Source organism: Apodemus sylvaticus, chromosome 11 (genome assembly GCF_947179515.1).
Source record: "Apodemus sylvaticus chromosome 11, mApoSyl1.1, whole genome shotgun sequence".
Taxonomy (NCBI): domain Eukaryota; kingdom Metazoa; phylum Chordata; class Mammalia; order Rodentia; family Muridae; genus Apodemus; species Apodemus sylvaticus.
Window position 1 is genome coordinate 106,985,077 of NC_067482.1, and position 26,717 is coordinate 107,011,793.

Genomic DNA, 26,717 nt, shown 5'->3' on the forward strand with positions numbered 1-26,717 from the left:
GCCATGGCTGTTACAGAGAGAAACATCTTGAAAAACAAAACAAAAAGATTGATAGTTACTGAGTATTTATGTAGTGTGATGGCTTATATGCTTGTTCCAAGCAGTGGCACTATTAGGAGGTGTGGCCTTGTTGGAATAGGTGTGTCACTGTGGGTGTGAGCTTAAGACCCTCACCCTAGCTGCCTCGAAGTCAGCCCTACTAGCTGCCTTCAGATGAAGATATGTAACTCTCAGCTTCTCCTGTACCAGTGAGTATCTGGATTCCTGCTTTGATGACAATGGACTAACCTCTAAACTGTAAGCCAACCCCAATGAAATATTGCCTTTTATAAGACTTGCCTTGGTCGTGGTATCTGTTCACAGTAGTAAAGCTCTAAGACATGTAGTTATTTTACCCATCTTCACCTAGCATAATTTTTTTTTAAATCTGTATCCAATATTGAATTTTTCTAGTGCTGCCAAGAATAGATTTTCTTAGCCAGGTTTGCTGGTGCATGGCTTTAATCCCAGCATTTGGGAGGCAGAGACAAGCTGATCTTTGAATTTGAGGCCAGCCTAGTCTATAGAGAGAATTCTAGGACAGTCAGTGCTACAGAGAGAAACCCTATCTTGACCCAAACCGCTTCCTCCAAGTAACTTTTCTTATGTGTATCACGTTTGGAAAGAAAGGACCAAGCTCTTTAGGCAAGTGCTGGACCACTGACAGATTCTGAACCCCAAAATAGAGTTTTTTGTTTTTGTTTTTGTTTTTGTTTTTAATTGAAAAGGGGGTCTTGATATGTAGTTTGGGTTACTTTAAATTCAGTAGGCCTTCTGCCTCATACTTTCCAATGCTAGATTATAGGCATGTGCCATACCCAGTTAAGACTTTTGTGATTTAATTTACAAAAATAACAAAAGGAGGTTTTGTGCCAGAAATATGACCTTGGTTTTCAAATGTTCAGGAGTTGGTTATATAATTCCTTAACATCATGTTAATTGTTCCAATACTTTCTACCAATACTTTCTACATGGAGAAATATTTTTACTTCACTGCTACTTCAATGTCTTTTTTCTTCCCCATAGTCAAATCTTTTTATGTGTGAACAATAATAAATACAGTCTGTCTGTCTACTTTGTGATTTTTACCTATGAGTTTTTTAGTTCCTCTGTCCTAACTTGACACTGAAAGTTTGTATACTCACAAATTGGCTGCCACTAAGCCAGGTGGGTTTTTTTAATTTTTTAATTTATTAATTATTTTATTTATTTATTTATTTATTTATTTATTTATTTATTTATTTATGTAAGGTGGTTTTTTTGGGGAGTGGGTAAAGTGAGGTAGGAGAGGCACAGGTAGATGATCCTTAGGTAAAGTAGAGGATAAGTGAATCCATTTAAAAAAAAACATTTGAGAACTAGCGTAATTATTAGAAAAACATCTGCCTTAAAATTTTTTAGGGCAACACTATTAAGTAAATTTGACAATTAATTATTTAATTACACAATTTAGAGGGGCAGTAGCTACTTTTTAGCAAGAGAATTCCAGTCAGATATTGTGAAGCTTTTGAATGAATTAAATCAACCAAAATGAAGTGACCTGGGAGAAATGAGGTGCAGATATTTTGTAGAGACTTTTCTAATACCCCTTTACATATATTCTTGGCTCTTTTATGGATTTCTAGCTTTCTCAAATTCTGTCTGTCTACTTATTTTCTACTCTAATTTTAAAATGCTTATTTTTAAGACTAATTACTTTCTTTTTAATCCTTGATATCTGTGCTACATTTTATGTTCATCCCTCCATGGGAAAAAAACAGCTTTTAAAAAAACTAAAAAGATTGTGTTCATGTGTCTGAATGAGTAATATAAACATCACATGGGTGCAGGTGCCCCTGGAGGCCTGAAGAAGGCACTGGATCCCTGAAATTGGAGGACCAGGCAGCTGTGAGCTGCCACATGCAGATGCTGAGAACTGAGCCTTTGCAAGAGTAGTAAGTGCTCTGTGTCATTCCTCCAGCCCTACATCGTTCCTTTTTCATGGTTATGCTTTATACTAGCTTTATTTTATTTTTTTCACTTCTAGCTAATTTCTGATGACTTATTATTTGGAGGCCGGGTCTCATGTATCCAAGACTAGCCTTCAGTACCTTGCTATATATTAGAGGACCTCTGTTCCTAGTTGTCTTTCTGCTAGTCTCCTCCCATTGCCTCAGAAACTAGTTTTATTCCTTTTTTAGAGACCTTTATTTGTATTATGTACCACCCTCTTTTAATCCCCCACCCTTAAAATCAAGAGAAAAGATCTTTCTCAGGCTGATATGGTCTTTATTATTTGACTAGGCTGGCCTTGAACTTATGAGAATCACCTTGAGTTGCCAAGCATGCACAACCACACAGACTCTCCATATATAAATGTTAATTTTTTCACCAAATTATCCCCTTCATTGTGCGCTTTACCATTTTTCCATTTAATCTTTTATGAACTTTTTCTTACTGTTTTCATCAAGTGTGATTTTCTTTTCAGACTCTGAGCCCTCAGCTTACCTCCTTACTATTTGGAAATATTTGATATTAATAGCACGCCCTAGCTCCCCACGTCCCCTTTAATGTTTACCCTGTGCATGCAGTGCCTATGGAGTCCAGAAGAGGGCGGCTGATAGCCTTGGAATTAGAGTTACAGATGCTTGTCTCTGTGTGTGTTGGGAATTAAACCCTGGTTTTCTGGAATATCAGCTAGTTCCCTCAACTGCTAAATAATCTCAAACATTTTTTAAGCAGAAAAAAGTAATAAAATCCAGTATTTATAATTAAAATTTCAATCTGTACTGAAATGTGTAAAGCACATTAAAAGGATCCCATGTCTTATATCCTACAGTTGATAACTGTTACATGTAACGTGTTGTTCTTATTGTTATTATTGCTGTCATCATCATCATCACCATTTGATTTTGTTTTTGAGACAGGGTTTCACTATGTATCTTTGGCTGTCCTGGAACTCACTCTGGAAACCAGGCTGGCTTCCAACTCAGAGCCTGGCTTTTTTCTTTTGAGATAGGATCTCTGCCATTTTTTCTTTCCTATATTCTTTTTAAAGATTAATTTATGTTTATGAATGCACTGTAGCTATTTTCACATATATCAGAGGACATCAGATCCCATTACAGATGGTTGTGAACCACCATGTGGAATTGAACTCAGGACCTCTGGAAGAGCAATCAATGAGTGCTCGAACTGCTGAACCATCTCTCCAGCCCCTCACTTTTTTTTTAGTATACATATATAGCAATATCTCTATTCATAATCCCGCACTACAATCCTCCAAGCTCATAACCACAGTGACTAGAGACTTCTCCCAAACTTGAAGGATGAAGAACAGCATTCTGTTGAGTGTTAACATTACACATGGGCTTAAACAGACCAGCAAATAGTCAGCAGGATTGGAACCTGTGCTTGGAGAAGGGATTTCTAGTCTATTGCCTTAACCACTTGGCTGTGACCACAGCTGTGTTTCTATTTTTATGTCAGTGTATAAACATCTGTCCCCATCTTTTAAAAATTACTTATTAGTGTGAGTGTGCATAATGTGTATGTGGGTATGTGCTCCACAGCATAGATAAAGAGGCCAGGTGACAAATTTGTAGAGTTTGTTCTTTCCATCCATCTTTAAGTAGGTTTTGGTGACAGAGCTCAGGTGTCAGGCTTGTGTATCAAGTGCCTTTATTTCCTGAACCATCTTATCAGTCTAATACACACCTTTTAGAGATTGGGTCTTGCTGTGTAGCCCAGGATGACCTTGAGCTAGATATCAGGTGCTAGAATTCCATGTGAATATCACCATTTAGTCATTTTTGCTTCCTAAGGCTGGCTTGATTTCTTCTAGCTGTATGGACAGTTACTTGTGAGTTGCCATTTGGGTGCTGGGAATCAAACCTATATCCTCTGCAAGAATAAGTACTCTTAACAATTGAATAATTTCTGTAGTCTCCAGTTAGCATTCACATAATTCATCTGCTCAGGGATTGCTATTCACAGTGGACTGGGTCCTCCCATGTCAGTCATCAGTCATGACAATCTTTCACAGACATTATCATAGGCAAATATGACCCAGAAAATTCTTTAATGGAAGTGTTCTCCTTTCAGGTGGTTCTAGGGTCAAGTAGATAATAAAAACTAACCAAGACACAAGCCATTTTCAGAGTGTTACTGGGTAGTACATTAGATAGTACAGACAGAGTATCAATATTGCAGCATTTCCATTCTGGAAAGTTAGTAGTATAAAACCTCTCTGGGAGACGTTTTTATTTATTACTGTCCTTCTAATGAAGTTTTAATATATGATGAAATGAACAAGCGAGATAAATAGAAGTATGGCAATCTGATATCAGAAAGGGAAATCACAAAATATATGCCTAAACTTTAAGATGAGAAAGAGGTCTGGGTATGACCAGAGCATAGAAGAAAGATTATTTGAAACCAATATAGAAAATTCAGCAAATTGAATCATGTAGACAAGATTAAACTTCCTGAATTTCATTTGAAGACATATACTGAAAAGACTTTTACCATATCACCAATAATCTGATCTGGACACCTCTGTTTCCAAGTGTTCCTTTTAGTTTTACTAATTATCTGAGAGTTTAGGAAAGCAGAACTTATAGTAGTTTATTAAATTGTGTATTTGTATTTAGGAAACTAGTATTTTTGTCTACCTTTTTTGTTGGCTTATCATCTGTACCCTTTTATTTGTCTGATTGAGTACTTATAAAGAATAACATAAATTCATGAACCTGGTTTTTCTTTTATTTTTTCAGTGAAGGTGGTGTTTTTAAGGCTTATCTCATTTTCCCAAAAGATTATCCCCTCCGGCCTCCTAAAATGAAATTCATTACAGATATTTGGCCCCCAAATGGTAAGTTTTCTAATTTTATTTTCACATTTGCAAGTTTAATGATCTGTCACTAAAGATTTCACAACTATCTCAGTAAAAGTGCTAAGTGATTTTATGGTTTTTTTGTGCACATGGTCTTGTAATTGACTCTAAATACAAAGGTTCTTAGGTTCTTTCCTTCCTTCCTTCCTTCCTTCCTTCCTTCCTTCCTTCCTTCCTTCCTTCCTTCCTTCCTTCCTTCCTTCCTTCCTTCCTTCCTTCCTTCTTTCCCTTCCCTTCCCTTCCCTTCCCTTCCCTTCCCTTCCCTTCCCTTCCCTTCCCTTCCTTCCTTCCTTCCTTCCTTTCCTTCCTTCCCTTTTCTTTCTTTTTCCTTAGTTTTCTGCTTTGTTTGGAGATGAGGAGTAGCAGGCTTGAGTTCCAGATCAACATGGACCTCACTATGTAGCTAAAGTTTGCCTTGAACTTTTGGTAATCTTTGTGTCTTAAATTGCCAATTGGTCGGCTTACAGGCAAGAGCCGCTACCACACTCTGGGAATGTTTACCTAGCATGCACAAAATCTTAGATTTGCTCTTCAACATTGCATAAAATGTATGTGGTGATGATGCAAACATGTACTCTTCTAGCTATATAACAAAGAAAGTTGTAAAGGTGTATCCCAAAATCTTATAGATTGCAGAATTATTTATGTTAGCTAAAAAGTTATGGCTAAAAGTTAGCCATAATACTAGTGCCTATCAGTTGATGAAAGTAAAAGCAAACTACTGCATATACATATAATGAAACGTGATTTGATTTATAAAAGTGTTTGGTATGATTTGGTAACAAAAAAGTGAAACCAGATGCCTTTGGTATCTGTCAGTGTCTGCCTTCACATGCACGGCCATACACAGGCATATGTTCATACATGGAAAATAAATATTTTTTTCAAATTAACAAACAGATGGAAGCAATCATTTAATAATTCCACTTATGAAATTTCAAGAATATGCAACTCTGAAGAGTATATTCATGGTTGTTTAGGACTGCTGGACAGCTTGAAGGGGAGAAGGGTCAATATAGATTATAAAAGAATTTGTGGGGGTGGTAATGACGACAAAAGTTCCTAAAAATGTGTGTGCTTTGGTTGTATAACTGAGAAGTGTACTATATAGAAACAATTGGATTGTATGCTTCAACTAGATGAATAATGTGTTGGGTGTTAAAGTTATTATGGAGATAGCTGGTAAAATTGTTCAGTGAGTTAAAGTTCTTGCCATGGAAGCCTAGTAATCTGAGTTTGATCCCTGGAATCCATATAGAGGTAGAGATCGCATTCCACTAAGTTATGCTCTGGCCTCTGCACATGGTCTGTGGCCTATGTGTTCATAGATACACACAATAATAATAATAAAATAATTTCCAAAAACACTACATAGCAAATAGTAATTTGTGTAGCTTAGATGTATGTCAGTTTAGACCTCTCTCTCTCTTCTGTTGTTGGTTTTTACTTGTTTGTCATTTTGGTTTAGTTTTTTTTTTGTTTGTTTGTTTGTTTGGTTGGTTCTTTTATTTTTGAGACAGGTTGTCACTGTAACATTGGCTGGCCTGAAATTATGTATGTAGATCAGGCTGGCATTAAACTCAGAAATTATCCTGCTTTTGCCTGTCATGTGCTGGAATTAAAGATTTGTACTGTCATGCCTAGCTTTCTTTTTTTTTTTTTTTTTTTTTTAAAGAAACAAAAGTCCCTTTAATGAAAACCTTACAAAATTATCCCAAATTGCACGTGATTTTTTTCAATTCTTTTTTTTATTATTATTTATTTACATTTCAAATGATTTCCCCTTTTCTAGCCCCCCCAACTCCCCGAAAGTCCCGTAAGCCCCCTTCTCTTCCCCTGTCCTCCCTCCCACCCCTTCCCAGTTCCCCGTTCTGGTTTTGCCAAATACTGTTTCACTGAGTCTTTCCAGAACCAGGGACCACTCCTGCTTTCTTCTTGTATCTCATTTGATGTGTGGATTATGTTTTGGGTATTCAGTTTTCTAGGTTAATAACCACTTATTAGTGAGTGCATACCATGATTCACCTTTTGAGTCTGGGTTACCTCACTTAGTATGATGTTCTCTAGCTCCATCCATTTGCCTAAGAATTTCATGAATTCATTGATTCTAATGGCTGAATAGTACTCCATTGTGTAGATATACCACATTTTTTGCATCCACTCTTCTGTTGAGGGATACCTGGGTTCTTTCCAGCATCTGGCAATTATAAATAGGGCTGCTATGAACATAGTAGAGCATGTATCCTTATTACATGGTGGGGAATCCTCTGGGTATATGCCCAGGAGTGGTATAGCAGGATCTTCTGGAAGTGAGGTGCCCAGTTTTCGGAGGAACCGCCAGACTGCTTTCCAGAGTGGTTGTACCAATTTGCAACCCCAACAGCTGTGGAAGAGTGTTCCTCTTTCTCCGCACCCTCTCCAACACCTGCTGTCTCCTGAATTTTTAATCTTAGCCATTCTGACTGGACAGGGTTTTCAAGTGGATTTAGTATTAGAAATAAATCCATTTGTAAAGAGCAATGAGATGAAAGGGAAAAAATAACAGACAAAACATTGTATGGGGAATTAAGAGCATTTTGGCAAAATAAATGTAAATATTAAGTGTATAGCTAGCTATAGAGTTAATAATTAACATCTCACAGAGAACATAGTTGTCATTCAACATACTTTTGGAAACGTTGCTTAAATCAGAGATCACTAGAATTTAAACAGTGTCAGTATAGAAGAACTTTTGTCTTGAATAAGACAGCCATAATGGCATCAGTGTTTATTTCTGATGACTATATAAATGACATATTTATTTTAAAAGTGTGATTCGGCATGATTCTAATTTTGGTCATTCAACTTGGAATGCATTCTACCAACATTTAATGATGAATCTTGAAGACATGATAATTGAAATATGACAAATTTAAAAGAACAAAACTGATTGTGTGATTCTGCTTCAGTGAAATATTTAATTAAAATAGAACGGGGCATTTTAGACACTGAAGATTTAGGGAAAGTAAAGAATTTGTATAGGCAATTTGATTTGAGGAAGATGTATAGTGGTTGTAATTGTGTATCATTGTGATTTTTAATTCTTAACTGAGAAATGGAAAAAATTGTAATTTTATTTGCTATATATAGTACAATAAAAATAAATTTCATGTCAACAGATATTAATTTGTTAATTAATGAGATAGATATTCTCATTTTTGAAGTGATGTGTAAAATTAAAATATTTTAAGATTCTATAGCTTTAAATCTAAAATGATTCAAATTTAAATGACTAGTAATTGTTTTTGTTTCTTGAGACAGGGTTTCTCTGTGTAGTCCTGGCTGTTCTGGAGCCCACTCTGTAAACTAGACTGGCCTCTAACTCTTAGAGATCTTCCTGCCTCTGCCTTCTGAGTACTGGGACAAAAAACATTCACCATTACTGTTCTACCAAATGATTGCTTTTTAAAAGTCATTTTCTTTTAAAATTGTTATTATTATTATTGTGGTGTTTGCTTATGTATGTATGTATGTATGTATGTATGTATGTATGTGTGTGTGTATGTATGTATGTATCCACCCATCCTATCTATCTATCTATCTATCTATCTATCTATCTATCTATCTAATCTATCTAATCTATCTAATCTATCTATCTATCTATCTATCTATCTATCTATCTATCTATCTTATCTGTCTATCTATCTATTATCTATCTTATCTATCTATCATCTATCTATCTATCTCATCTATCTATCTTATCTATCTATTATCTATCTATCATCTATCTATCCTATCTATCTATCCTATTTATCTATCCATCTTATCTATCTATCTTATCTATCTATCTTATCTATCCTATGTATCTATGTATCTATCTATCTATCTATCTATCTATCTATCTAATCTATCTTATCTATCATCTATCTATCTATCTTATCTGTCTTATCTATACATCTTATCTATCTATCTTATCTATTCTACCTATCTTATCTATCTATCTTATCTATTTATCTATCTATCAGGTCTTATCATCTACCCTTGGCTGGCATGGAACTCAGAAATCTGTCTGCTTCCACCTCCTATATTATGTGATTAAAGGCATGGCCCACCACACTATATTATTATTAATTTGTTCTGTGTGTATGGGTGCTTTGCCTGCATGTAGGTGGGTCCTTGTATATGTGTACCTGGTGCCTCAAGATCACAAAAGTGGGTTTTGTATATCCTAGGACTACAATTATATAAGGTTGTGCTGCCACATAGTTGCTGGGAATCAAACTCAAGTCCTCTGGAAGAACAGCGAATACTCTTAACAATGGAGTAATCTTAACAGACCCATTAATGATTTGGGGGTTGGGGGTTGATACAAGGTCTCATGCATTCCAGGCTGGCCTTGATCTTGTAGCTAAGGATATCCTTGAACTACTAATCTTTCTATTTATGTTTACCTCTTGAGTGTTGAACTTATAAATATGTGCTGTCATGACTGGTTTATAGGATGCTGGATGTGGGACCAAGGCTATGCATTCTGGGCAAGTCCTCTTTTCTCTGAGCTACATATACCCTTCAGTTCCTATCTTCCAAATCTTGATCTTAAGTAGATTCCTTCTGATGGAATTATATACAATTATTCAATCTCATTTTTTCAAAGACAGTTCCTTATTTTGTAAAACGTAGTGGAAAACAAAAACTACATTTTGGGCTGAATGTTACAATGTTTAATACTGTTCCTTTTTTATTTGTTAATTCCATTTTGTTGGATTTCACAAGCCATGGGAGTGGGTTAAGAAGAGAAACCTCAGTTAAAGGAAAGTTTCTGTATAAATCAGCAAAAACATGAGTTTTTGATTACATGTGAAGAGTAATTTTGCTTTACAGTAGGGCTTCCAAAAGTACTTGTTGGATTGATTAATTTTATATCCCTTGACATACAAACACCCACCCTCCCTCTTTTCCTCCCTCCCTCCTTCTGTTTCTGTCTCTCCCTATTCCCTCAGTCTCCCTGTGTTCTTTAACCATGAGTTGGGATAGGAAGATTGCTAACAGGGACAGTTAAAACTCTTTCAAAACAAGCACTGCGGCTTCCGCCTCACCAGCAGCCCTGCTCCTGGACAGTCCTTTTGCCCTGGGAGGAGCGGGACAACTCCGAGCTTGAGGGAGCGAGCGCGACCCTGGGTGCAGGTGTAAATCAGTCACCTGAGCTCTGAAGGGCAGTGGCAAGAGTGCACGTGTGCGGGCGTGTGGGGAGTGGCGCAGGCAGTGAGCAAGGCCCGGAGCGGCCAGGAGGGGAGGGAGCAGGCCGAGTGGAGAGCTGAGGTGGCCTAGGGGCTTGGCCGCTAAGAGGTGACCAAGAGGTGGGGGCTGCACTTGAGGTCCAGCGTGCTGAGAAGGTAAGAAGTTTCCACCTCCTCTCCACTTGCATCTGCACTGGGTGGGGACAGAGCCGGGCAGGACGCCCTGGGGCCACGGCGGGCCCTGTTCTCCTCTAGTGCGGCGGTGCGAGGAGGCGGGCAGCCGGCGGCGCTCCCGAAATTCACCCCCACCCCTCAACTTGGCCCCAAGTTTTTGAGGTGGCTGCGGGCGGGCGGACGGGAGCGAGGGATTCCCAGCGCCTTAGGTGAGCGGCGGGCAGTCGGGGACTCTGGGGACCCGGTGCCCTCTGGGAGGGCGCGGGACGGGGGGGGGGGGGGGGGGGGGGTGGGGACCCGGGATACACGGAGCTGCTGGATCCCGCGGCAGCTTTCCCAACTTGCCGGCCTGTTCAGAGCCCCGAGCGGCGGCTGGTCACGGGGGAGGGAGGGTGCAGGGGGCCCAGGCGCGGCCTGCGTGGGGACCACAGCGATGCCCGCGCGGCTGCGGAGGACGCAGACGGGGCCAGTCATATCCTGCTAGACAGACATGTGTGTGCTTTCCTGAAGTGTGGTTCTGAAGCAGCCGGCCCACTGCGTTTACATACATGCAGAATGGATGGAAGGATTTGAGACGTGAAAGGGGGGCAGAATTAAAAAAAAACTACAGTGGTGTTGGAGCTCAGGACAAAACTAGACGGAATCTCCAGTGGGATGAGGCAAAGATTAAAAAACAAACAAACAAACAAACAAACCAAAAAACCCCAACTACTTGTAAGTGCCAAGTGGTGGAGGAAACAGGATGGCACAGCACAGGGAGACTCCAGCACACCCCCTGGAAGGACTGGCTTCTCTGCAGCTGGGAAGCACTGTCTGCTTTTGGGAGCTCATTTGTTAGAAATGGGGCTTGACCACGCTTTTTCTTGGAGTTCCCTACCACCCAGTGTCGCTCTTGTTAGCCCCACTTGGGGGCTCAGATACAGAGTGGGTCCTGTGTACATGGGATGTATAAGAAACGGGGTGATAGAAGGTTGACATTTTTCCCTCTTCCCTTCCCCCTGATGTGACATCTCTTGTTTCAGAGATCAAAGTCACAACTGGAATGTAGGAGATGGTACTGTCAAATTCAGACACACACACACACACACACACACACACACACGTAAAAAATGCACCTAGAACTGCGGTTACAGTAATGCTGACAGTAATTAAAGAGGTTTTGAAAGCAGCGTGCGATTTATGATGCATCCCATTTACCCTAGAGTCAAGCTGTTGTAAAACTGATGTACAAAAGACATCATAAAATAGTCCTGTGTACCCAGGATTATAGTGGCAGAAAGTGACCTGCTTTATTAATTTTTAAGTACTTCATGAACACTTGTAGTTGTTGGATCCTGTGTTTAAGTGAGGGATCAAAACAAAATATGAAATATATCTGCTTAGAGCTGGAGAATTTCTTGTAACGGCATTTTACAGAACATTATAAAAGCCAGTTGCATGCCTTTTCTTCCCCTGGCCAGTGTTACTATTTGTGAACAGAGCTGTTCCCATATACTAATCACTGAGCGGTGGCTAAGTCCATTTGTCTCCCACCGTTTTCTGTTCTGCACGTTTAGATGGTTTTGTGCACAGACACACATGCTTTAGGTGGAATTTATTTCTGACACTAAGTGTTTCTGCTCTGAACTTTTCCTCTAGACTAAGCCTTGTGTAAGTTTGATAGAACTTCCTTTCGCTCTTTGGAATCATCCACACGAGAATCCTTTGTGAGCCCTTAAAGGCTCTGTATTTTATATCATATTTGTAGCCGTTTCATTTAAACTTGTTCAGTTTTAATGAAGTTCTGAGTTGTAGGTACTCTTTCTGTTCCCGGAGAGCAGTGGATTTAAAATCCAGACTGCTAATTACTTTACCAAAGCATAGGAATATCTTCACCTGAGGGAAGGGCTAGCAAACCTGAATGTGAACTTTGTGTAGAGGATCTTTCTGGAAGCATGTCTGAAATGCCTTGACCCCCTAATCCTCTGAGAATATTAAGTTGGGTTTGTATATAAAACTTTGGGTAAAAACCAACCTCGTGTGACTTTTAAAAATATTGAGGAAATATTAATAGTAGTAGTGTATTGCTAATACCTGACTTACCCTCTTCTGCCTGAGATGTGAGTTATCTGTCAGGCAGGGATATGTGATTACAAAAAGGAGCAGGCGAAAAGCAGGGCTGACTGTTGCTATATTAAAATGTAAGTATTACAGTTTGAATTTTCAAGTGAGAGTTTCTGAGTTCAATGCTTTACATAACATTTTGTCCTAATCTTGCTTGCTGTCAGGGATGTTTCTTGGTTGTGCAATTGCTGCAGTCAAGAATGCCAATTTGCATTCCATGAGTGTCATTTGATTACTTTTATCTGCGGAGCTCCAAGACCGGCCCAGTCCTCTCATTTCATCTTGCCATGTCATGAGTCAGTGCTGTGTTGTCATTTCAAAAATCTGCCTGATTTAGACAAGAAAGAAAAGTACTTTCATGTTGCAGCCGCAGTCCCCTGCTAACTTGTCAGCAGCAGGATATGATTCACTTGGGCCCAGAAGAATGGAACAGAGAGGCAGGTTAGATGGTTCAATAAAGCCCACGGACAGGTAGTGTGTGATGTCCCCAGAGAGCTGCAGTTGATGAAGAACAGGTCTGCTTAGTTCTCCATGCGCTGACCTGTTGCTGTCCCCACAGTTTTCTCATTTGATCTTTCCCAGCAAATTGATCTTTTCTTGTATTTTATTTGCCTTCCAAGTTAGTCCTTGAGGGACTGAAATTAGCAGAGCAACTTAAGTTGGATAATACAGCTGTTCAGAAAAGAAGAAATTGGACATTGGCAAAAAAAAGGGGGGGGGGTGGGGGTGGGAGAAGAGAGGGAGCTATTCTTTTTTGTTGTTCCTGGGAATATTTCCTAGATTAAGGGAGTCCAAAGTAGGTGATGAAGCTAGCGGTTTCCCTTACTTCAAATTTAGAGTTAAGGCTATTTTAAATATTTTGTAAATGTTTGAAAGGTGGCTTCAGCAAGGATGAAGTTTGATTTAGCAATGCTCGCACTCACTTGCTTGGCCTGACCTGCCAGGGTAATAGTGGCTTTTCTGGCTATTGGAAGACGGACAAAACATCAATGGCATATTGCAACTATGTTATTTATAGTCTTCTAAATAAGTACAATTCCCAAATATTCAATACTGAATTGCTGAAAAGATTAAACAATAAAAAGTCATTAACAGGATTGTGTATAATTATTATGGTGCATGAAGATTTTTTCTATGAATTACCATCAGTATCTTTGTTTTACATAAATTCCACAGACACCCTGTTCATAGATCAGGTTATTCTCTCCTCTGAGGTTTTCCTATTTAAATTTAAAGGCAGGCTTTTAAAATTGAGAGCGGGTTACAAGTTGGGTTTCTTTGAAATGCTTACATGTTGGTTTTTGAGATTAAAATTCATTTTATACAAGGTGAGCATAGTTGATACAGGTTACAGTTTCACTATAGAGCCCTTGTACATAAAGCTTAGGTTGGGAGCAATTAATAGTCTTAACGTGATGAATGTATAAAGGAGCGGTGCTTTCTGAATTCCTCTGCAGATGGTCTCATTTACCATCTGCATCCTGACAAGAAACAGAGTTGAAAACGGCTGTTCTCCTGCAACATCTCTTGCTGGTCAGGAGTTACATAGTATAGCTGGTTAGTAAGCTCTCTAAAGAGCTAGAGGGAGACTCATGATTTTATTAGATATACTTATGGTTTTTAAAAAAAGAACTCTGGCAGTCAGAATGTTGCACAATAACTGGCTTAGAGTTTAGGCTTGGAGGTGACACATGACACACACACACACACACACACACACACACACACACACACAGTGGTGAAAGCAACAGAATTTCCATTGAAAACAATGAAGGAATCAGCTAAGCTTTCTAGGACTACCTTGTAGGTGATTTGTTTGCTGTAATGTGCAACCAAACATTCTGAGTGTTTGAGACTGTAGCCAGTGTGCCAGCTGAAGGAGCCCTTCTCAGGTTGTCAGGTCCACCTTCCAGGTGCCATTAAAAGCAGCTTCCCATCCAGTCACTGAGGAGCACGCTACCCTACTCTAGGTCACGAGACAGCTACTTCTCCCTGTGGATGATGTTTCCAAGTAGTTCTGCATACAACTCCAGATTATGGAGAAAACTTTCCTTCAAAAGAAGGAAGCTTTGCGTTGTCACCATAGACGGCAAATCATTTTAAAACTTGGCATATTTTTAATCAGTAAATAAACTACATTTAGACATCAGAGTTGAATGTTTTCTTACTTCCTGTTTGGCATTTGTTAATCAGTCCAACCAGTAACATTTGTGATATGTTTGTATTAAATAATCAGTGATGGTGATTGATCTTCATTATTTACATATTACTTTTTAGGGATGTTACTTTGACATTTATTTACCATTTAAGTAAATCTTATATCCAGGGATATAAACTGCCCAGATTTGTCTTCTTAGCACAGTAGCTCTCATTGTGTTGCTAGCCAATAAAAGTCTTTATTTGTTGCTTATTAGAACCCTCAGTCCACTCAAAAGTTCAGCTATAATTTAATTTGGGTGTTCAAAGAGCCTCCCTTGTTTTAAAACACGTTCTCAGTATTCCTTTACCATTTGTTGTGAGCCTATATTCTAACTCATGAATATGCATAAGAGCAGTAATACAGACATGTCATTTTAAAAGTTGTTGCCAAAACAGAAGTGTACCATTTTCTTTAGAAATTATGTATATGACAATGTAAATTTTGTCCTTTTTACTGCAGTTTCTTAGACATTCTGGAGCATTTTCACTTTTCCAGCAGTAATTTAAATTGTTTTGGTCTACTGATTTAGGATTTGTTCCAGAACTTGTGGAGTTTAGAATGTTTATGCCTTGGAGGAAACTTCATGAAAGAAATCCCACCAGAATTAGCAAAGCTGCCTTCTGTCATTTGATTTTAAGAGCTCTGACACCTGGGCTTCGAGGGGGGCTCCCACTTCTCTGATGAGAAGGGGAGGGGAAAGGGGGTAGAGGCTGTATGAGGGCGGGGCCCTTGGAGGAAGGAGTGGTTGATACTGGGATGTAAGAGAATAAATTTTAGAAAAAGTACTCTGATCTTCTGTAATCATTATGTTTACAAAATGACATTCTAGAGTATTCCACTTTCCCTTTGGACTCTATTAGACCGAATATGAAAGTATTATTTTACTTTTTTTCCTACACAGGGTTCCTTGTTTGATAATCATTTGGATGAAATTTTCATAATAGCAGGAAGTTTTCAGACTGTATTACTTTATTAAATGTTTCTATTTTCCTATGCATTCATTATTTTTTAGAATTTTAATTTTGTGTGCTTGTGCAAACACCAGTGCATGTGTTCATGAGTGAGTGTATGAGTGTGCGTGTGTGTGAAGTGTGTTGAGTTCACATTCATAGCTATCCCTAAATGCAAGTGGTCTTCAGGCCACAGGCTAGACATACCTCAATGGCCATAGTCACTCCTCATAGAGAATAGAATAAAAAGAGCACTACTGTGCATGTCTGAACTATACTGAGAAACTCAGAAGTCTTGCTTATTGCAGGTTTTCACAACATCTCCTGATTGAAAAATGGTCCACACCAGCTGATAATGTCAGAACTCCTGGGGCATCAGGCAACAACCTCATAGCAAGAGATCTGGAGCGCACAAGGAATGTCCACACACAATCTCAATTTCATATAACTAGAGATGTCATAAACTACATTAGGGAATAAGCTAAGAACTTGAATTTGCAAATTGCTCTAAATCTATGAAGAACTGATTTGGAATTTTGATGGTGATTGATTGCATTGAATCTATAGATTGCTTTTGGCAAGATGGCCAGGTTTGATATATTAATCCTGCCAATCCATGAGCGTGGGAGTTCTTTCCATCTTCTGAGATCTTCTTTGATTTCTTTCTTTAGAGACTTGAAATTCTTGTAATACAGATCTTTCACTTGCTTTGTTAGAGTCACACCAAGGTATTTTAAATTATTTGTGACTATTGTGAAGGGAGTTTTTTCCCTAATTTCTTTCTCTGTCTGTTTATCCTTTGAGTGCAAGAAAGCCACTGATTTGTTTGACTTAATTTTATATCCAGCCACTTTGCTGATGTTGTTTATCAACTTTAGGAGTTCTTTGGTGGAATTTTTAGGGTCACTTAAGTATACTATCATATCATCTGCAAATAGTGATACTTTGACTTATTCCTTTTCAAATTGCATCCTTTTGACCTCCTTTTGTTGTCTAATTTCTCTGGCTAGGAAATCAAGTACTATATTACATAGGTATGGAAAGAGTGTGCCGCCTTGTCTGGTCCCTTATTTTAGTGGGATTGCTTCAAGTTTCTCTCCATTTAGCTTGCTGTTGGCTACTGATTTGCTGTATATTGTTCTACCTACGTTTAGGAATGGGCCTTAAATTCCTGATATTTCTAAGACTTATAATGAAGAGGTATTGGATTTTGCCAAATGCTTTCTCAGCATCTAATGAAATGATCATGTTTGTTTGGTTTTTTTTTGAGTTTGTTTATATAGTGGATTATGTTGATGGATTTCCATATCTTAAACCATCCCTGAATCCCTGGGATGAAGCCTATTTGATCATGATAGATGATTGTTTTGATGAGTTCCTGGTTTCATTTTGCAGGAATTTATTGAGCATTTTTGCATCTATAATCATAAATAAGAAAGTTTGTCTGAAGTTCTCTTTCTTTTTTGGGGTCTTGTGCAGTTTAGGTGTCAGAGTAATTGTGCCTACATAGCCACTACCCATACATTGGGTAGTGTTCTTTCCATTTCTAATTAGTAGAATAATTTACAAAGAATTGTTATGAGTTTTTCTTTGAAGGTCCGATACAATTCTGCATTAAACCCATCTGGTCCTGTGCTTTTTTGTTTGGGAGACGATTAATAATTGCTTCTATTTCTTTAGGGGTTATGAGACTGTTTAGATCATTTATCTGCTCCTGATTTAACTTTGGTATTTGGTATCTGACTAGAAAATTGTCCAGTTCATCCAGATATTCCAGTTTTGTTGAGTATAGGCTTTTTTAGTTGGATAGGATGAGGTTTTAAATTTCCTCAGTTTCTGTTGTTTTGTCTCCCTTTTCATTTCTGATTTTCTTGATTTGGATACTGTCTCAGTTGCCTCTGGTTAGGTTGGCTAAGGGTGTATCTATCTTGTTGATTTTCAGAGGTGCTTAGGCAAGTATACTCAGTATATACCCTGGGGATTGTAGGAGACAAACTGACATCTACCATCTTAGATTCTCTGGTGAATTTATCCTTTAATTTTATTACCATTAAACTCAACAACTCTCTTCACCTAACCAGAAGATATTTAGACTGTCTCCATTACATAGTTTTCAAGTCTTACTAATTTATTTATTTTTTTATTGTGTGTTTAGATGTATGTGCAATGTGTGTGACCTTCCCCTGATCTTGAGAGGGCTAACCAAACCTTATTTGTCTACCACAATCGGTCTTCTGTTGACCTGGGTGGAGTCTTCCAACATAGATGGAAGTCTCAGGCCTTCTCCCCACTTCAGCTTCCTGCAAGAAAACAAACTGTTCATTGAGCTTGCTTTGCAATTCAATCCAGCAAAGAAAGATCTTTGGGTTTTTCCCCTTATATATTGAGAGCTGAACATTAAACTTTGAGACTTGATCAGAATGAATTTTGTCTTGGCTCATTATTTTCTCTTGCCTGTCCCTCTTTCATCCCCAGCTCTCCCTCCTGGTAGACCCAGTTCTCTGTGGCTGCTCAACAGCTACTTATGCATATTAGATACTGGTGTCATTGTGTTATGGATGGGCCTGGTGCTGTTCTTGTGAACCAATCACCTAATTAATGAAGGTGCCCATCACTGGGCGAGTAGGCTGGACTTCTTGGTTGGACAGAGAAAGAGAGGAAACAGGAGAGAGTTACTTCCTCTAGGAACCAGGTCAGTAGAGAGGTCAGATGTAGCTGTTAGAGTTTCTTAGTATCATGGTGGATTTGCAAGGATCTTCCACCGGAGGGATCAGATTTTACTAAGGCTTACAAGATTGCATTTATTTGCTGCACTGTAAGACTGAGTTACCATTGTTTCTCAACTAAGTTTGTGCTACATTTTCCTCCATGTTGCACCTCATCTGGGTTCAAGAGAGAAAGGTATGGTGGCCAAGTGTGTGTTTGCCTGAGGTGCTCCACAAAGGTCGTGAGGGATTTGAAGTACGGGGTTGGAGTGGTAGCAAACCACCAATAGGAACCTAGCGAGCTAGGTGGAGATGTTTCAGAAGCTCCTGGACAGTGACTCTCCATGAATCTCTATTGCATGGTCCCTGGGGCAGAGGGTTTGAGGCACAAGCATGGGAACGTGCCAATCACACTTTTTAAATATTTCACTCAACATCATTGCATCCATGTTGAGATAAGGAGACGAATTGAATAAGTAATTTCCCCTCTGATACCATGTAAATGAAAGAAATAACTCAAGTATGTAGCTTTTAAATAATACTACAATTTTCATTTTTAGTTACTTAAAAAATAGGCTATTCCATTGATTCTAAAGTGTAACTAGGTAATCCCTAGTCTCAAAGAGAGTCTATCCTTTGGCATCACTAACCCAATCCACAGACACTTTGGAGTAGTGAGAAGGCTGTTGAATATCCTCTAACCTGTATAGATAATGTATATATTTGAGAGCTGTGGGAATGAACACTACAACAAAAGATCTATAACATCAAAGTGCCTGGCTAGATACCCTACATGTCTCACAGGAAATTGCCCATGTGTTATGATATACAAAAAAAAAATGTAATAAGTCTCTCTCTCTCTCTCTCTCTCTCTCTCTCTCTCTCTCTCTCTCACACACACACACACACACACACACACAGAGAGAGAGAGAGAGAGAGATAAATATAGATATAAATGATATATAGATGATATCGATATAAATGACAAATAGAAATAGATCAACTATGTTTTTAAAATTGTAAACTAGTAGGTTTTAATGGAGCCTTAATATTATTATTAACTTTTCCTTTTCTCTGATACATGCTATATTTCCAAGATAGATTAATTGTCTACAGTCCATTGTCTACTTACATCCTTTAAACAACTGTGTTCTAACAAAAGTCCCCTAACCATCTATATTTTACTTCACTCCTGACCTTTATAAAGTATTCCAAGTGAAACACACATAACTCAAGATTCAAAACTAATGTCTAAAAATTGGGGAAAATGCAGAACATTTCTTTTAATTTGTGGAGTATCATATGCATAATCATCAAATTACCTAAAACATTCATAATTACATTTTGCTTAAGAGATGTATAATCCCCATTGTATAGCGATCCATTCATTAACTGATGGACAATTAACCTGGTTCTATTTCATGGCTACTGTGAATACAGTGGGATGGACAGGGATGGTTCTCTCTATTAGTCAATGATTGCTCAGCCCATATCCTTTACTGTATGTACAAAATTGATTATTTACATTTAGAATCTATAGAAAATATCACAACCTATTATACTTCTAATAAGCCTTCATGGTATATTAGAAAATGAGTCATGATCTACCTCAAAGCAAACGGACATTGGAATAACGCAAGGACATATGAGTTAACACAGGCTTCTGTTGCTTGATTTGTCAAACTAAAATATCCTTGTCCAAGAATAGGAAAATGCAAGACTCCAGATAACATGCTTATGGGCTTTCTGATGTCAGCACAAGTTTGCAACAGTGAATGTATACAGTGTAATGCAGTCCCTGGAAATACACCTAACAATTCTCTTGATCTCCCTGGTAGTACACTTCTCCACACCTGATGACAGCACCAATTCTGAACTTAGATTTCCCCAAAGAAAGTAAGGAAACTTGTTTTAACCTCTGTTCTACCCACTATGACCTAGAAAACTCTTGGGCCTCATTGATTACTAGAAGGAAAGCATATTGATTTGTACTGGGGATACATGTGTTTTCCATTTAGAGGTATTCTAGAAGCTGTATAAAGCCATGCCCAGTAACAACACAGATGACAATGTATTGGACTCTGTAAGCGACGTCTGTCCCTTTGTGGGCTCTGATATCTCACCTCATTCAGCCATTTGCACAACATTTCCTGGAAGATATGAGACTTCACCATTCCTTTGGATCTGTCTTAGGGAACAGATACACTGAAAAGATCTTCAACAGGAAATGAAATCAGAGCTTTTTCTCCAGTACCTGATTAGGAGCAGGCCTTCATCCCTGTGAGTAAACCCCATCCTTGTGGTAGGTAAGATTCCTGCAGCTTTATGTTTCTGTTTAAAGTTCTATTCTCCTCCCTACAGTCCAGTGTATTCTGAAATCAACATTAATCATTAGAAGGAATTTGTTTTTGTCTCCACAGTTTACATAATTTTGTCAATGATTTCTCTAGGCAAAAGAAATGTCTATGTCATGGTGCAGCACTCATCTGAAAATGCCTTTTAATGTGACTTTCATATGTGATATGACAGATTTTTAGTTGTTGGATAAAAGCTTATTGTTTTTATAAAAATCAACATAAACCATGTAAGTTGGAGACTAAACAGGAGCATTCAAAATCTGAGTTTTAAAAAAATCTCTGTATGCAAAGACTTTAACAGAGGTGACAGTAATGTTTTTGGATTGTGATTGATGAAAACTGGTCATTTATCCAATACAATTCCAGCATCAGATTCATTAGAAATACAGTTAAAATGTGGACATTTGTGAATCAATGATATGCCTGGGTCTCTCAGTTTTCTTCACAATAGATATTACAGGTATATATCAATATTGTCCTTTATAAACAGAAAGCTATTGACTTTTTCAGAAATATTTTCTTTCTAAACAATGATGAGTACTATAAAAGTATATAAACACAGATTGGATTATTTTAAGGGAACAATCTTTATAACATTCTATATAAAGATCTTAATTCAAGTTCTTATATAAAGTAAGAATATTAATTTTTCATTATCATTTGTTAAAATTATTTGATATATTTTTAGTTTATATGCACTGGTGTTTTGATGGTATGTATGAATGTGAAGGTGCCAGGTCCCTGGAACTGGAGTTACATACAGTTACAAGGGTCATGTAGATGCTGGCAATGGAGTGTGGGTCCTCTAGAAGAGGAGCCAGTGCTCTTCACCACTGACCCATGCCCCCATCTCTTAATTATATTTTGGAATATTTAATTATCTTATGAATATGATTGTTCTGCCTGCTTGTTCAATCAAAACTGCATAAATACAGTTCCTCAAATATGAGCAGACTAGGACCATCTCTTCAACAACAAATTACTATTTTTAGCACATTGTTTTGAAAGATAATGTTGAATTCCAATGGAGCAAAAATGCACTCATGTCTACAGATATACATGTATACACATGCAGAACCCATAATGTGTAGAAATATGTGTTTATGGTGTTGAACATGAGAGATAGAGTTCCATCACATGCACAATTCCATCATGAGGGAAAGGAAGCAAAATAAGTGTAAATTAAATATTCTTGGTTTTTTTCAGAGAAAACTCTTGTAGTGACAAAGCAGGGCCACATTCTTGAGATAAAAGACTCCAAAAACAATTGAAAATCTCAAATAATTGGGAAGACTCTTGAAGACAACAGTGTCCTACCTGATCCAATGAAGCTATCTCCATGTTATCTCAAAATAAAACCCTGAATACTACAGAAGAAGTGGCTCTTCAGATACTTTTGCTTTGCCAGGCTGAGGTTGGGACTGTGGGCAACATTCTTGTGTTTCTTCATAATTTATCTCCAATTTTGACTGACACTCATCTGAGGCCCATTCAAGTCATTCTATCAAACTTAGCTGTGGGCAATACCTTCAATCTCCTCTTCTTGACATTTCCAAACCATATTACAGTTTTGGCTCCAAGGAAGCCTCCAACTGACCTCACAGGTAAACTTTCATACTTCTTTCACATGGTGTCTCAAAGCACAAACATGTGTTCTACCTGTGCCCTGACCACCTACCAGTTTGTCACTCATGTTCCTGGTAATTGGACAAGGGTCATGCTCAGAGAAATACCCCCAAGTTCATGACATATTTTTGTTACAGTTGCTGGTTTTTCAGTGTCTTAAATAATGCGTACATTCCAATGAATGCTAGTGGTCCACAGAAAAGACACAATGGCACTGATTCTAAAGGTAAGTGGATCTGATCCCTCTCTGTTGTCAGTGTTGGCATTAGCTTATTGTGGTTTGCCCAGGACATTTTATTTATCAGCATCATGATCTGGACCAGTTTTCTCTATGATGATTCACCTGAAGAGACACCACCAGAGAATGCACTATATACACAACCACAATCAGAAGCTCAGAGTCTATGCTGAGACCAGAGCAGCCCACACTACAGTCATGCTGGTGGTCACATTTGTGACCTTTTATCTTCTAGACTGTATTTGTACTTTCTTTCACATTTCTTTTGTGAACACTCATTTATGGGGGAGGTATGTCAAAGAAGTTCTGACTGTAAGCTTGCCCACCGTTTCTCCCTTGCTGTTGATCTTTAGGGATCCTAAGGGTCCTTGTTGAAGACCCTTCATGGTGGGGCTGCAAAGCCATATGACTGGGGTAAGAAGTCTGGAGCAAGAGAGTGAGGTCAAGATGTGTCCAACCCATGAGAACCTAAGCCTGAGACTGGAAGGAGTAGGACTGTTCCCTCCTCTCCAGAGTTGGACCCTTGTATGTAGCCTGTACAACTTCCACGTCTGCCATGCAATATAGTCATGGATCCTGGTGGCCAGGTTTTGCCTTAAACTTCCTATCTCCTTATTAAGACAAGCCCAGCTATCAGTGCGAGTTCTTCTTCATGTGACTGATGAATTTCAAGCACCTCAGCCTCTGGAAATGATGTACACTCAACACAAAACACTCCCCACACACCAGGGTTTAACAGCCATTCTTCACCCCTAATAAAGAGAGCTAATTCAATATAAATTGTCTCCAGAGAAGGTTTTTTATTCTGAAGTCACATTGGCTGAGATCCTGTTAAACCATCTACCAGGCTAAGCTTCGGTGCTTCAGGTAAAGCAGGTGGGCTGTGGTACCATTATATCCCAAGGGCAGAGCAGACTTGGGGCAGAAACTGGCACACTATGAGGATCCAACAGGATCTCTGGTTCAAGCAGGACTGGATGAGTTCATGCCAACCTTTGACATCATCCCAAAGACCCCAAGCCACCATAATCTGAGGTCCCTCAGGCTGATTTTTCTATTTTGTTTTGATTTATGCAATCAAGTCTGGTTCAGAGGCATGGAAAGGACAATGAAATCATCCGGCCATGTTACTCCCCAAACCTCTACCTGAACCCCAATAGTCCATGTGGGCATTGGCAAAAACCTTCTAACTTTTTCTCCGCAAAAGGGGGTAAAACAGTTACATGGCAGCCAAAAAATACTGCTAGGGTAGTTACCTGAACTCTTAAACCTGCAGTAAGGTGATATTTTGGGACAATGTGGAATCCCCTGATAGCTGCAAAGCCTCTGAAATATTCTTCTCTTGATCAGGTATTTCTTTTCCTTTTCTATCATGGGAAATATCTCATCATAAAAAATCATGCAGATTATGAAATTAAACTCCTGTGTAATAAAACTAACTTCAAATAAAACTCCCCTCTTTGGGGGATGGAATTAATGAAACAGCACCATTTATGGTCATGGGAAATTCTTACAACTGACTCACAGATCCAGGTCTTTTACCTGACTTGGCACAGTGACAGCTAAGAAGGGAAAACTCCATCCTTCCACTTTTTGCTTTTCATAGCTATTAGGGATGTTTTTGTACAATGTGTGATGATGTGTCTCTGTCCTTCTATGCCTGTCTAAGAAAATGTTAATATAAATTTGTTAAAATAAAAAGCCCATGACCTCTATCGAAGTGCAGATTTGTAAGGTGGACTTCTGAACAGAGGGAGGAAGTCTGGTATAGGGAGATTTTCTTCTAAGACACTCAGGAAGTCTTACTGCAAAATAGAGGAGAGGAAACTAGCCGTGTGTCAGATTAGTATAAATGTGATAACTGAATTATGAGCTAGTTGGAACAAGCCTCACTTAAGGAAGGATTCTCTTCCCCTACTTGAATACAGGCTTACCTGAGGTCATGGACAAAGTGCTAATGCAGAGCAGCCACAAGGGGACAGTACACCGTCACTTTATAACTGGCTGCAAGGCCAGCAGAATTCCCGACTTCCTTATTGGCAAAGTTTGGGGCCCCCATGCCCTCAAAACTTCCTTCTTATTTCCTGCTAAGGGACTATCAGGGAACAGGGACCACTCAACTACACAGTGCCTCCAAAAGGGCCAGCAGGGAGTGCTGGCTGCACAGCTCTTCAGCGCCTCCCACAGGGCAGGCAGGAAGTTCTTACTTCACAGCTCCTCAGTGCTGTGCACCAGGGACAAACTCAATCCTCAGGCCGACTCCAGATATGAGCCACAGGAAGTAATTACTGCACATATGGATGCCCAGTTTTCTTCTCTGTCACAGAGGGGACTTCTGATTCACGGGAAATGTGTGGTTGTTATGAGCTGCCAAGTCACTTTTCTCAGAGTTGAGTACTAAGATTTGGGGCTGGGTGGGATGGTGTATGTTTTTAAAGAGTGTCAGTCATTCTACACTGTCCTCAAACTCCCTGTGGGGAGGATGATGCTGAGTGTCTGGTCCTCTTGCTTCTACCCTTCAATCCTAGGTTTCTTGCCATAGACACCACATTGATTTGATGTTGGCCTAGAACACAGGGACTCCTGCATGCTACTGATACTAAGCTATATCACTAATCCTGTTGTTGCTGTTGTCGTCGTCATCGTTCTTGTTGTTTTTAGGATTCACACTGCCACCCAAACTAGACTCTTTTTCTCTATATGTACAGGCTGGTCTTGACCATAAGACTAGTCTCTTACACAGGAGACAGGCCTACTGAGCCTTCAGACATGAGATGATATGCATACACCTTCACCATAGCTCTGACATCTAGTCTTAATTAAAATCCGCAAACTCCCTAGAAATGACTAAATGTGAGTCAGGTGAGATTGCCCAAGGAGAGAGAGCACTAAATGTTGAAACAGCAGAATGAAGCCCCATCTTGCCACTTCCCTCTGCTGCATGTTTGGGCTCAGGCTTGTAGTCACTTGTGCCTTCTCTTCTGTCCATCATGAAGCATAGAGAAGTTACATGAGGTTAGCTCCACAGCTGCTAGTCAGAACACACCTGCTTACCTGGGCAAGAACAAGAAATGTGCACACACTCAAAGGAATGGAAGCAATCTTCAGATGTGTCCAGCTGAGTGCAGGCTCCAGGTAGAGACTTGCAGCTGAGATGAGACTGGACTCCAGCTGCACAGCAGGTTGCTGCTCATCAGAAGGGTCTCTAGATTCACCCTGGTCACAATAGCCATCATTCTCACACAGTGTGGAACTTGGTGGGGTGTCTGACTTCCCGTTGATAAGGCAAATGGTGGCCTGGAAGGAAGAAGCGTAGCAAGGCAGGAGGTGAGGAACTCCAGGGTAGAAATGGTGGAGAGAGAGGGCACAGCTGCCCCTGGAGTCACCCCACAGCTGTGGTTTTCATAAACTTTGCTCTGAGTTAGGTCTGAGGACTCAAGTCATGTGAACTATCATGGCTTTGGCAGGGGAATAAGTGTGGGTGGGGTTTGTAAAAGGTTGGCAGTAGGCTGTTTTGTAGAGGACACCCACAGAGACACTGCAGGCCTCATTCTCAACTTGGGAACCCATTTTAGGGAAGGTTGGACAGGCTGGCTAGGGAGGCTTCTCTAAGGAAAGATTATAAAGAATACCATGCTCACTGTGAGAAACAGAGCAAAGGACAGACACTTCCCGTCGATCCACTCTGATGTTTACTCAGGCTGGAGGAGAGGACACAGGGCTACTGTTCTGCAGACAACTCTGGGGCACTTTTGCACCTCAGCCCACTCCACTGAGCATGACCCTGTGAAAAGCCAGACCTGCCTGCCTGGGATTTTACCTGGACAGGTCTGGGCTGCTGTGCACATGTCTTCCTGCGCCGAATGGGCCAGTGACCACACTGGCTCCTGGACATCTGGCCTGGCCTCCCTAAGGCGCTATCTGATTCCCAGCCAGACTGACCCCCACCCATGACTCACAAGTCATGGAGCTGGGGCTGGTCCTCTTCCAGACTTAAAAGCAGAATGAAACAGGAGGGAGTGTCTTAATGACTTGAAAACACACAGGTCATACTGGGCTGCTGCCTGGCCACAGCACCCATCTGGCTTGCCAGTGACTCTCTGTTTCCTTTGGCTATGCCCTCACCCTCCCCTCTCCCTGCTCTCAGCATCTCTGCTCTCCACTTCAGGCTCAGAAACCATGAGGTGGTCTTTCAGGGGTTTCTATTGAATTGTTCTGAAGTGACAGAATATTAAG

General features: G+C 39.5%; 2 protein-coding genes and 1 pseudogene across 18 annotated transcripts in view; 2 read left to right on the forward strand and 1 right to left on the reverse strand.

Annotated features, from left to right (window-relative positions):
* LOC127696398 (uncharacterized) overlaps positions 1-26,717 on the forward strand; it is an 837,478-nt gene that overhangs the window by 94,899 nt on the left and 715,862 nt on the right. For 16 of the 17 annotated variants that reach the window (XM_052199097.1, XM_052199098.1, XM_052199112.1 and 13 more), the window contains exon 4: positions 4,794-4,891. The exons of the other annotated variant lie outside the window; for it this stretch is intronic. In XM_052199097.1, coding sequence (XP_052055057.1) covers positions 4,794-4,891 — 98 coding nt within the window. The remainder of the gene's footprint in view (positions 1-4,793; positions 4,892-26,717) is intronic. 17 annotated transcript variants of the gene reach the window in all.
* On the forward strand, positions 21,658-23,057 carry LOC127696385 (vomeronasal type-1 receptor 1-like; annotated as a pseudogene).
* Positions 24,516-26,717, reverse strand: part of LOC127696395 (ubiquitin-conjugating enzyme E2 pex4-like) — a 312,120-nt gene continuing 309,918 nt past the window's right edge. The window contains exon 9 of the mRNA XM_052199068.1: positions 24,516-25,778. The gene's annotated coding sequence lies outside the window, so the exon portion shown is untranslated. The remainder of the gene's footprint in view (positions 25,779-26,717) is intronic.